Source organism: Manacus candei, unplaced genomic scaffold (genome assembly GCF_025592945.1).
Source record: "Manacus candei isolate 608988 ecotype Guabito, Panama unplaced genomic scaffold, ASM2559294v1 h1tg000159l, whole genome shotgun sequence".
Classification (NCBI taxonomy): domain Eukaryota; kingdom Metazoa; phylum Chordata; class Aves; order Passeriformes; family Pipridae; genus Manacus; species Manacus candei.
This window is the reverse complement of record NW_026138207.1, coordinates 2957877-2970571: the sequence shown is the minus strand read 5'-3', so window position 1 is coordinate 2970571 and position 12695 is coordinate 2957877. Positions and strand designations below refer to the sequence as shown.

The 12695-nt window shown below is 38.3% G+C and overlaps 1 protein-coding gene across 5 annotated transcripts in view; it reads right to left on the bottom strand.

Moving 5' to 3' along the window:
* The window catches only part of MCF2L (MCF.2 cell line derived transforming sequence like), a 161789-nt gene that overhangs the window by 130906 nt on the left and 18188 nt on the right, over positions 1–12695 (bottom strand). Inside the window, exon 1 of one of the 5 annotated variants that reach the window (XM_051772810.1) lies at positions 7691–7942. The exons of the other annotated variants lie outside the window; for them this stretch is intronic. Within the exon in view, the coding sequence (XP_051628770.1) occupies positions 7691–7781 (91 nt within the window). The 5' untranslated portion in view covers positions 7782–7942. Of the gene's footprint in view, positions 1–7690; positions 7943–12695 lie in introns of those variants that run through there. 5 annotated transcript variants of the gene reach the window in all.

Genomic DNA, 12695 nt, shown 5'->3' with positions numbered 1-12695 from the left:
CATCCGAGCATTTGCATTCAGCACTGAATTTTACTATTTTGCATAGATATTTTCACATATTTGCAAATTTTAGATTTACATGCTTGCTTTCCATTTGCAGCTCATTTGGGATTATGTTCAATAGCTGGAACCCTTGCAGAAATCCTTGCTTTACTCCACCAGTAACTCCCCTTCCACCCACAGAAAACTCCCCACCTAAAGCAACTCCCCATTTCTTGTTTTTTAATCAATTATTAATCCATGAGAGGGCTTCCAGTTTGACCCATAGGAGCTTAGTAGCAGTAGACGAAAAACTATTTATAGAATACAAAATAGGACTACAAGAAATGAAAACACATACAGGTCTCCCTGCTGCTTTACATGGGCACATCACTTGTGGCGAAGGGAACAGGCAGAGCATATGGATGTTTATGCCTGTGCAGCCCAATCCTCTGCCAAACATTCCATACTGCTTTCTAGTGATACCACATGGTCCATATCAGGCAGCCAAATCAGCACACTCTTTTCTGGATGACCCCAACATCACATGCCACAAAACCATAAACTGTGCAAGCAATGAAGCTTCAGGCATCCACGTCATTGTCTGAAGATCCTGCAAATATAGCCAGAAAGACTTACCTAAGCTGGGCTCCTGCAGAGAGGGAAGAGACCTGTATTTCATAAATCTAGGTCCTCACAGGTCTTACAAAAAACTTCCACATACACCCACTGCACAAGAGCAATACAGTCTTAAATAAAAGGAAAGAAAAGGGAAACAGGACAGTTGATATGAAAGATCCAAACAGAAAATGCATTTTTAACATTTCAACCTCCTCTTGGCACCAATTCTTCCTTCATGAAGCAAGGGGATTTTTCCCTTTTATTTCTCTGAATGACTGAGTTCTCTTGGTAATCAGCCCAGTTAGGCTTTATTATGTAAAGCATCTGGGATTTGAAACTGGGATTCATAAGCAGAGATGGCAGTATTCTGTTTTTGGCAACACCTCACTCTTTCACAAGGAGAAAATTGTTCCTAGATTCGCAATCTAAAGGAATACACAGAACCTAGCAAATACATGGAGGAAGGAAAAAATAAGTCTTTCCTTCTTAAAAACTTGACACTCAAACACTTATAAAAGGCCAGACTATACAGGCAAGGTTCATTCACACAGGAACACAGACTAAAGATGCTTTCAGATGTGCAGGAGCCTTTAACAGAGGAATCCCATCACAATTATGCCTTGTTTTATTAACATATAAATTTACCAAATCTCCATCAAGTCCTCAGTATCTCCTCAACTTCAATACCTTCCTTTAAGAAAGTAAGCACCGTACAGAAAAAAAAGGTCCTAGCAGTTGTTCTCCATGCTCCCTCACATGGAATGTGTATTAGCTCCACACAGGGACCAGGCCAAGGTGGTAGCCAGACCAAGTACTCAGCAGCAGAGGAAAAGCTTCACTCTGCCTTCCTTTCCATTATTGCCCAGGTCCATGGCTGAGAAATAAAGGAAGATGGATGAAATGCAATATAGTTATCTCTATTTGATGGCCTCTTTCCAATGAAGCCCAGTCCTGCTACAGTCCAGCTCCCAGTACTTGCAGTCTTCTTCCCTAAACACCTTGCCCTTTCCCCTATTACTTGCAATCTAGTCTCTACCTACAAAAAAAAAAATCAAAAAAAAATCAAAAAAAATCAAGATTAGTCCTTAAAGCTTAGCTTAGTTACTAACTCTTCCCTATTTCATTTCTTTCATATCTGTATCTCAGTTTCCCACTAAAGCAGCATTCCTCATACTTCTGTGAAGTTTTGTAGTTAGGCTCTTCAGCCTGAATTAACTGTAAATGATTGACCAGATCACAGGTTTCAGTACTTCCTAGCATAACAGGCAGCATCTTCTTTTTCCCCAGCCTCCCTTGCTTGAATGAAATGTCATTGGAATCTCTTCTACGGGTCTTCTGTGTTTCAAAAGAGCATCAAGTTTCTTAGTAACTGCTTCATTCAGTTTTCTTCATCCTCCTTTTTTGCCACATGGGATTAAGTAATCACTGCAGAGCCAACAGCCTTGAAAGAGTTTATTTAGTTTAACACCTCCAACTGCCCCCGCTCAGCTGAGATCTGCTCCAGTCCTTTATCCTTCTCCAGTCTGAGGAGATAAACTATCCAGATGTGCCCACAGCTGCACTCCTCTAAAAGCAGGCATGGTAATAAATGAATGATTATTGCCTTCTGCCAGTGCAGTGCCAAGTAAGACCCTACCTTTCTAAGTTTACTGAAATATCTTTATAGATGAAGGAAGCACTTCCTGTAGGAAGTTAGGAAGACCAAGGACAGAAGGCATAAAGGTGAACAGGGAATGAACTTGCTGCAAACAGAAGTAATATGGAAAGAAATGAAGCATCACTGTTACTTCCTTCTTTGGGGCACTTCCATATGTATGTATAGTTAAAGGAAAGGCTACACAAGGGAAATTTCTCCAGTCTCTAAAGAAATGAAACCACAGTGCTTTAATCATAAAAAAAAAAAATTGGATATCAGGGAGATCTGGTTTTAGGGGGTCAGATATTAAAAGGTACCATGATAATTAAATAGATGTATGGATGCAGAGATGTCATAGTCTTATTCTTCCACAGAGTTAGTATTACATATATAAATGCAGAAATTAAATGGATGCAGAAAACACATCTTTTGTCTTCTGTTTTCAGGGTGACTTTCTTTTCAAAGGAAATGCAGGATGAAGGATCATAAAATTAATTTCTTCCCTCCAAAAGAGTTCGATATTTTTTTAAAAGCTCAAACCTTTGAGGTCTCCTAAAAACTATTAGATTTTAAATCAAATCATGTGTGTGTGTTCAGATTTAGAGTATTAAAAGTCTAAATTTTATTATATGCCCTACTTTCTAAAAACTGCTGTTTCAAAAGAACTAGCTGTAAACATAAAAGTTCAGCAGGTCTACCATTCACGAATCGGGATTTAAAACACTCATGAAATTTCCCTGTAACAAAAAGTGATATTTAACAGCCACTTACAATTGTTAATTTTACATACAATCAGCAATATAAAAAATATTCAGAATAAAAAACTAGGGTATTTCCAAGACCGTTCCTTTTGATTACACAGAGTAAAACTGAAGTGCTTCCCCCTGAGGTACAGGCTGACAAGTTTTATCACAGATAAAGGACACAGTAGAAGGATGTCAACTTTAATTCAGATATTTTTAAAATCACAGAATCATTTAGGTTGGAAAAGATCTTTAAGATCACTGAGTCTGACCATTAACCCAGCACTGCCAAATCCACCACTAAACCATGTCCTTAAGTGCCACATCTACGTAGCTTTTAAATACCTCCAAGGATGGAACAGAATGTATCTTAAAATTTGATTACCCTTTTCCACTTTTACATCTTTTAAAAAATAGCACTCAGTGGAGTTTTAGGGTGACAGAAAGCTTTTCCCTTTTCCCACCTCTGGCAGATGTGCTGCCTCAATGCTATGTACTGTTCTACCCTGGATGCTGGCCTCCCTCCCAGACTGCACCTCAAGTACTACTAAAGGACTTGGCTTTCTCTTGATGCCAAACAGGAAAATTTAACAAGTCTCAAAAAGCACCTAGAAATCGGAAAATAATTTCCAGCAACCACGAGGGTATTTCACCTGCAGCCAAAGAGGCTGAATGCAAATTCAGTGCTGAATGCAAGATCTCAGCCTTGCTGCAGAACACTCCCACTCATCACAAGTCCTTCAATCATACCTTTGTGTCTTTCACAGTAGAGCTTGAAAACTTGTCTCTGTATATTTTCTTAACAGGCCTATTGCCCCATCTATTTTACTGCATACAATCTTCAGTTTATAAAGTAGTGTTATTTTCTTATTTGTGTTGATGGATGCTTAATACAGCAGATATTATCAAAAGTGGCAGGAGATTCCAGGTAGTGAGAAAAAAATGCCTCTGAGAAAAATGATTGGCAGTTACAACTTTTTCATTTCTTGACAAGCGAAAATCACTATATCCCATCCACAATTTATTTATTTTTTTTTTTAAATTAGGATATGAAATACTGAACATTTTGAGATCTGTTTTTTGTTCCATTTAATATTCTTCACAGAATGTGGTACTTCTCAAACAAGACAAATTAAATTGATCTTTCCTGAGAGATAGTCTGCATAAAACCTCAGTAGGTGAGGGAAAATGACTGCTCTTCAGTTTATAGTTCTCTGCTTCATTATGGTAAAGCTGTTAGAAAGGGAAATGTCACTTAGATTTCTTTACATTGTAGGCCACCTCCAAACAATCATTTCACACATTCTTGAAACAGAAAGATTGAATTTTTGCTTTAATAGGTTGATGGAAGTAATGCTGTAAGTTACTGCTTTGGAAAGAAAAATGTAAGCAAGCATGCACGCAGGTCCTTGTTATTTTGATTACATACTGCCATTTTTTTTTCTTACTTTCCCTCTTTCACTCTTACAGTTATTTCCAATCCATAACAAGGATTCTCTTGTCACTGACAAACTTAATGCAATACTGGGTTTTTTTCACTTACTTTAAATGCAGTAAAATGAAATGCTTTTTGACAAACCATCTATTACACATGAGAGGTTGCATGGGCTTCAATTTAAAATAATTTTTTTAAGCTTTATAATGTCCAGATACTTTAAAAAACATCACATGATCACATGATCAAGAATTGGCTCCATAAATCCACAAAGATTAACGCAGAGGAACAGGCACACAGAGAGACTCATCCCCAGAGTCCAGTACACCGTTTCCTATTCCAACTCATGAGGCATATTTGTTTCTAACCCTATCCAATGCTGTCAGTTCTGCTGCACAGTTATTGGTAACTAGTCTCCAAGATGCACCAAGCGGTGCACTGAAGTATCTTCAACACTGGTATTTTCAACAGCTAATTTTTAATCATGCTCTTCTTGTACTGTATCTGTTGTCTGTTAAGTCATGTCATGTTTTATAAGATCTAAAAAAGTTTGAAGTGAGATTTCCACAAAATGTCAGGTTTTGCACTCTTGCTATTTCTCAAGCACTTCAAGTTTGTTTCTGCAAAGTTTTGCTCTGAGTTCTTCTCTTTACAAAATCAGTTTCAACAGGCTAAAACTACTCACTCCTTCAAGTGCCAGCTCCCTCCCACAGCCTCAAAACATCAGTGCTGTCCTCTTCCACACATCTGTGTTTACTCATCAGCTGCAACTACGACATCAAGGTTGAACTGCAGCACAGAGCTCTGTCAAAAGCTCAGTAGCTGAATGCCTACTGAAACACGATTTGGTATGATTTGGATGTGCTGATTCCAAGAGCACATCTAAGTGCAAATTTTGGTTCAGCTCATCAGATACTGTTTATGATAACACTGGAAAAAAAAATATGATTTAATAAAAAATTCAGAAGTACACAAAAATTTCCAAGACAGTAAAGGAAAAATACATTAATGTCAGACAAAAACCAGAGCATCTCACAGTACTTCATTGTACATGGCTCATATATTTGTCATTGCATACAATGCTTCTGCATGATTATTGTCAGGATATAGAGCCTGGGAAGGACTTCAAGGAAAGAAGAAGTTATGGTACCACATGGCCTTTTGCAAGACAGCAGATGAAACATGGACCAGTCTCCAATCATGTTCCTGAATACTTCATGGCAATGTCTGGATCTCTGAAGAGGAACACTTAGATCCTCTTCACCATTCCCACTCGTGTACCCAAGAGAAAGAGCATTTTCAGGGCTTAATACTGTCACTGCATCAGCAGAGCACAAACAAGCAATGGGCAGAATGGGGAGGTTTAGCATTTTGAACTGTAATTTAAAATCGCGATTCCAAAGGGCAGCATAGAGAGGCCTGAGGATGACAGATACAATGCACTGAAAGGCCTGACTTGAAGCTTTAGCTATACCACACCAACACACATGAAAGGCAAAGTCTCTTTGGTCCATGCAGACTGATTTACATTAGCACCCCCCTAAGAGCCATTTGATTCCTTCGAGATCTCAACCAACCCTTTAGAGAAAAACAAGACAGGCATTAAGGAAACAGTCACGTTGGCATCTGTGGTTATTAGTATGGCTGGATCTGCCATTGCTAGGATCCCCTGCTACAAAAGCATAAATCATTAAGTAACTTTGGCTGGAAGGCTCTACTGAGTAAATCCAAAGAAATGCATAACAATAAACAATCTAGAAAATAATGTTTCAAATTATGTTATCAAAAACAGAAGTCAGAGATTCTTTAAGTATCAAAAAGCTTTCCACAACACAAAGTTACATGTAAAAAGTGTTATCCTACTTCATCTTTCTAAATATCAGATTTCTCTTCACTGTCACATGTATGGACAAATGGGATGTCTTGTAGAGTAATTGGCAGTGGGGCAGAGGGCTGCAAGCAAAGAGTTCTCAAAAAGCAGAAGTTGCTATTAAATGGTTTAATTTTATTGCTTTCATGGAATGAGGCAGCACAGTTTTCAAGAAACTAAATTGTTTGCTTTACAATAGAAAAAATGTTTTTGTAGTCTAGATTTTTAAATGTGTAAAGGCAACAAGGAGAGGTAGGATAGGATCTGGAAAACAGAAACGAATAGCCACGACATACAAATAATTCTTTCACTCTACATCTGCCTTATCTGGCTGCTCTTCCCACCTTCTCAATCCCCAAATAGATTCAGTTTGTACACACTGAGCACATGGACCATTCTCATGCAATATTAGTAACTTAGAGCACCCAAAGCAAATAGTAATAAAAGAAAGTCCATGAAAACTTCTTTCCTAGAGAGAGAACTCTTTAAAAAGAAATACCTCAGCAATGACAGCTGACATTATCTGTGGGGGGAACACAGTAAGGTCTCAGATTCAAAGGTTGTTTAAAACACTAAATACAAAGGCCTAGTGATTAAACTCATATAATTTCATGTGAACAGCTGCCTCCTTTTAGAAAGGAAAAGGAATTTATGAAACATTTTAAAACCTATTTTAGGAAGCAATCCCACTATGGAATTACTGCCTTTACTGACAATGTTTTGTCAACATGTGTTGTGTTTTTCTGTAAAGCCTAGTCTTCTCAGAACTATATGTTATTTTTCCAATATATATGGGAAACTCTTTTGTGAACAGAGAGTCACAAATGTGCCTTCTACTTCATGTACTTGTGGCCCAGGTACACAAATATGTGTAGCTGTGCTAAACACATCTGCTGAAAAACAATCTAATTTTTACACAATACTTGCTTAACAGAGTTTTTCTTTCTTAAAGTTCAATAATACAAGTAAGTTTTAAATTAATTCTTTCTGATATAATTACACAACCACACATAGATTTATTTTTGGCTCGAACAGTTGAAGCTAATCATAAGCATCACTAAAATCTTCTAACACAATATATGAAATCATACTCCTCTCACAGTCAGAGCAAAAATACTCATCTGTGAGAGCACATACATGTATCCCATATTAAGTTACTTACACGAACTACAAATAAAACCAATGTCCTGCCAAAATTCTGTTATATGGCAAATGTACTAGCAATTCCTTTCAGCAGCACTCTGATCTCCAGCTCCAAAAAACAGCTAAGACTGCAACAATATACAAACAATAGCATTGAGCTTTAGAAGGCAAGACTTTAGAAGTAAGTGTTCAGAAAAATAGAAGCTGTAAGTAAATATTTACACACAGATAATTAGTCCACATTTAGGCTTGTAAATACCAACCTTTTTTGTTGTTCTGTCCAAAATCCAAAGCATGTCGCACATCTTCTTTAATCAGGCATTTTATAGGAGAACAGCACAAATGACACAGCATTTGAGAAACAAATGCAGTCAAAAGGCCCAAGTGTGCATGTTAAACTCTTCTCGAATGCAGTAAAACTGAAAGGCTCAGTGTAGTGCATTTGGCTTTTGCAGTGAACTTGTTACCAAGGAAACCAGCAGCTGCAGGTGTTTTCCCATATACCAGGGAATGAAAATTGAGCAGTGAGATTACTTGTCTCCTCAGTATTTTATTCACATGGGGTTTTTTGTATCAATAACAAACTACTTCTCAAACTCTGTTAGAAGACCAGTCCTCAGTAAAAAATAATTTCAAAAAAGCTTCCCCTGCACATGACCTTATTGAACAGTGAATAGCACCTTTAAATGTCTTCCTCTTTCTTCTCCTCCAGTCCCCCCTCCAGAAGTGACCTGCCTCCCCTGAACAGTCTCCTTCAATAAGTGCACAAAGCCCACCCCGTGTCATGGGTTTTCATCCTAAAAAGTGCTTCAACAGCTTGGCAAGGCTCCAGCTACATAGAAACAATGCAGACTTGGGAGAGGCTGCAGGAATGCCTATTCTGACCATATAGCATAGTTTGCAAAATTGTATCATGCTACAGAGATATCTCCATGACTGATATGATTCATGCTTCTTAGGATGAAAGTATAAATACAAATATTTAATAAAACTCTCATGGAGATGCAAGTAGGAAATCCACTTTCAATGCACTTCTTCCACAGGACATTAAACCTATAACTCAGTTACACACGCAATGTTTACTTCTCATTTATGCTACAGATTCTCAAGGCCAGATATATAAATTTAAATATGGGCACTGCTTTTTTTTTTACATTAGCCCCTTTTCTCATAATAAGATACCAGAATATTTACCATATCTTCTGAGCTCCGAAAGCTTTTTTCCACTTGTCCTCTTTCAGTGTTATTGATTCAACAGCAGCATCTACTGGGCATGGAAGGGCAAGATTCAATTTCTTAGAAGAGATTAAAGGGCCAGGCACAGTGGCATGCAATACTCACAGCATCTGTCTCTGGATACTTTGGCAGTGGTCACTGTGAAACCAGAAAGGAACTGAACTTTTAAATATGCTTTTGCTCTCTATTCACCTCTCCAAAAGGAAAACAAACCCAACAACGAGATGGACAAAAAATAGTAGCGACTTCTTGTTGCCCTCTGGAGATAACATAACACATATACATATTACATTTAGGAATATTACATACACTGGGCTAACAGAACCAGTTGGCAAGAATTCTGCCAGTAGAAGTATTCAAATATTCTTAAAGTTCATGCAATGAAGAGTTTTATTATAAACCTTTTTGCTCTTACAATCTATTTTTCTTCATTGTTAAGCAATTACACAGGTTTTCAAAATAAATAAATAGAAAAACCTCCACCAAACCAGTACCAACCAAACAGCAGTGACTAATAACCAACCAGATCAGACCAAGCAGAAGTTCTTCAGAACTTCACAAAGAACAAGATTAACACATGTGAACCTACTAAATGCTCAAAACAAGGATTCCAAAGGACTTTGGCCTTATAACACCCAGCATTTGCCTTCCATAATAGAATCTACCAGGGTCTAAATTCTGTAAGTGGAACACAATAATCGAGGGCCACATTTCTGACAGGCTCATCTAAGCAAGCCAAAGAAAATGACAGGGCAGCTCAGCCTCATCCCTTCCTGTGCCCTTCTGCAGAAACTGGTATTTTATCTGCCTGCTGAAAGGCACACACCACGATCAGGGTTCACAATCATACCCCTTGCCTGGCTTTTGACATCTACACAATTCTTTCTTCTAAAAAGCATCCAGATGAGAACAGGAGCCCTATTCCAAGCACTCACTGTGCATCACAAACCAAGTAATTCTTTATTAGATGTACAAATGCTACTGGAGACAGAGAGCAAAACTCAAGACTTTCATTTTACAAGTTGGGGCCTCAGTCATCAGCAAAACAAGTTTCCCCTTGCTACCACCCCCTCTGGTCTAGTGAATCTTCACTCCTTCAACACGGAGTCGTCATCAAAGAGGAGTCCAGCAGCCAGTCAACTGAGCATCCACCCAGACTTCAGGCTGAGAAGGAAACTGAGGAGCACTCTTTTTGTGGGCAAATGCTCCAATCCCTTTGCTATGACATGTTAGGAACCCCAATGCCTTTTTAACCAGCCTGCATAAAGCTGCATAAAGCTGACTATCCTACCAAATGAGAGGCCAAGCAAGGTGTATGCTGGGCACATGTAGCAGCTCAAGAACATCACACATCCCAAACTAAAGATGAATCCCTCCTCAGAAAAATTACTGAAGGAATTACACCCTCTTGGACTTAAAACATCTAAATGCTACCAAAGCACCACAAACACTGGTACTGTTCTCTCCTTCATACCACTGGTAAACCTTTTCTTCCTTTGCAGTGCAGTGAACTACAGCAAGTCCAGCAGCACTGCTGGAGCCCCCCCAGTTGGTAAAACAGGAAGACAACTCAACTGTTCCCTTTGGGATCAGTCCAGGCTACAAACACTATTTTGATATACTATTATAGAAGGTATCAAAATACTATTTTGATACCTTCTATAATCTCATCAGTAGCCTTCCTATGTAAATGTGTTTTGCAAAAGTGAAAAGGGCAGGCAAGGGCCATTTCTGTGGAATGAAGTATGCCAGGGTACACAATACACCACATACCATTGCTCTGCACTGAAACTACACAGAGGCACGTTACAGGACACAGAACAGCAAATTTCAATACATAGTATGGTTCTATAACATACACTGCATGTTCTAAAATGAGGTGTTTCTCAAAATAAGCAGTAGTACAGAGGGAGAAAAGAGTACAATGGCTTAACGTGTGTAACATGGCATTTTTTTCTGTATTTTCCCCCTGATTCTCTGACTAGAAGCCCTGCCTATGTGGAAAAAAGAAACTTCCAGTATTTCTCCTGGAAAAAACTTCTCATCACAGAGTTCTAGTGAAGAGGACTTCAGGCAGCATTAAGAGACCTGACTCTGCTTTTAGGCCCAACAGCCTTGTCTCAAGTGGATTTTTTGGCAATTCCAGACAGCATTACAAAGGGCCCCAATACCTTCTCTGCACATAAGAGGCCTCATGCATGTATCTGCACACCTTACTGGAAAAAGAAGCTGCTAGTAAGACTGACTGGTTTTAAAAGACCAGCTCTCTAGCTCAAAGCAACCTCAGCAGAGCAACACTGATGTGGTTTCCCTAAAACCTTCACCTTTTGGACATTTTCTTGGCAGCAGTTAATCCCAGGTGGCTTATTTTCCATTCAAGCCATCATTTTCAGTGTAGTTGTTTTTCCCCAACATGATTTTTGGATGGAAGTGACACGTGTCGCAGGGATACCTCAAAGCCTTCCCCTCCTTCTTCCACACACTTAGTAATCAGTAGAAGTTAAGGTAAGTCTTTGCAAAACAGGTCGCACAAATTTAACAGTGGAGACTTTTAAGTGACAGACTCCAGATGCAATATCAAATTTACTTCCCTCTTCTCTAAACAGAGTTGTTTAGCAACAGTCAATGGAAATTATATTAGTCTGTTCAATAATTAGTTTAGATGACATTTTAAGATTATAAGCAATAATCTAATTATGTGCAATAAATAATTTTAAAGAATCACAATTTTTCTAATGTACCCTATGATCAACAAATAGGCTTAAGCAGATCTGGTAAGCTGAGCTGTGAAAATAAAACTTATCACTAAGGAACTTAAATTGCCCAAATTAAACACAGTATCTATAGCTGAAGGAAAAGGTTTTCCTTTGACAGCTGGTCATTTAACCAGTTCTGGTCAACTCTAAATCAGCACAATTTTCAGCATCCAAGAAACTGAGTCATATCACTATGCATCCAGTCTTCAGCTTGTACCTGAATATAACAAACAAAGGAATTCCTAGATAGCTGTCTTTTCAGTGGTAGAAAGATTTCTAAGCACCTTATTTATGGACATAAATATTTGCAACTATAGCAAAAAGTAAAACTATAGTTGAAAAAAAAAAATCAATATTTTATTTCATTATTTTCTACTGTTTACATTACCAAAATACCCTCCTCCTATGCAATGACTTTGACTTTCTAAACACTGAAAGACAGTGCATCTGATTAATCCCAGCAAATCTGTACATTTGCATGAAACAGCCCTGAGTAATTCCTCAGTGCCAGAGGCAACAACTGAACCCAACATCTAATCTGGGTACTGGTTAGAACTGAGGCAAAGCAATTCATTTCTATGACAAACAGTCCAGCTGGAAGCCAGTGAGTCTGTCTAACCCCACCACATTTTACCCGTACAGATATGTAGATGACCCTGAAATGACATCAAGACAGCATGTGAAACCTTGTCACTGAGATGGTTTCTACTGCACCTATCCAAGACCTAACATTTACATTCACAACTTCTCCATCTTCATGGCCTAAGGAGCAAGTGCCAAATCCAGAAAGCATCCTGCCCTTGCAGAAGAATAAGCCAATTTCTAATACAGAGTTTGGGTTTTTCTGTTTGGATATTATAATCAAGCAGATTTGCAAAGATATCCACTGACTACAGATGCAGGAAAATGGGATTTACAAAATGCCCAAACAGGTTAGACATGTAGCCCCTCTTGAATTTCAATTATATTGCTGCTTAGGCACTTTTCCAATTTCTTTGGAGCCACCTGAGGCACCAAAAGCACAAAGGTACTAATGTCAGAGACTAAACAGAATTGACATAGCTTTCCTGTTTTAGTTTCAGCAAGTACCTGAGGCTTCATCCTGCACTAAGAATTCCTGAAAAACAAAGCATAATTTACATCAAACGAGAAAGATTTGTTACATTCAGATGCATCACAAAAGCTAGGAATTTTCATAATAAACTGTTATTGCTTTCTCTTCTGATTAAATGGCTATATATTTCAAACAGATGATAAACAGAAATACATCTATAAC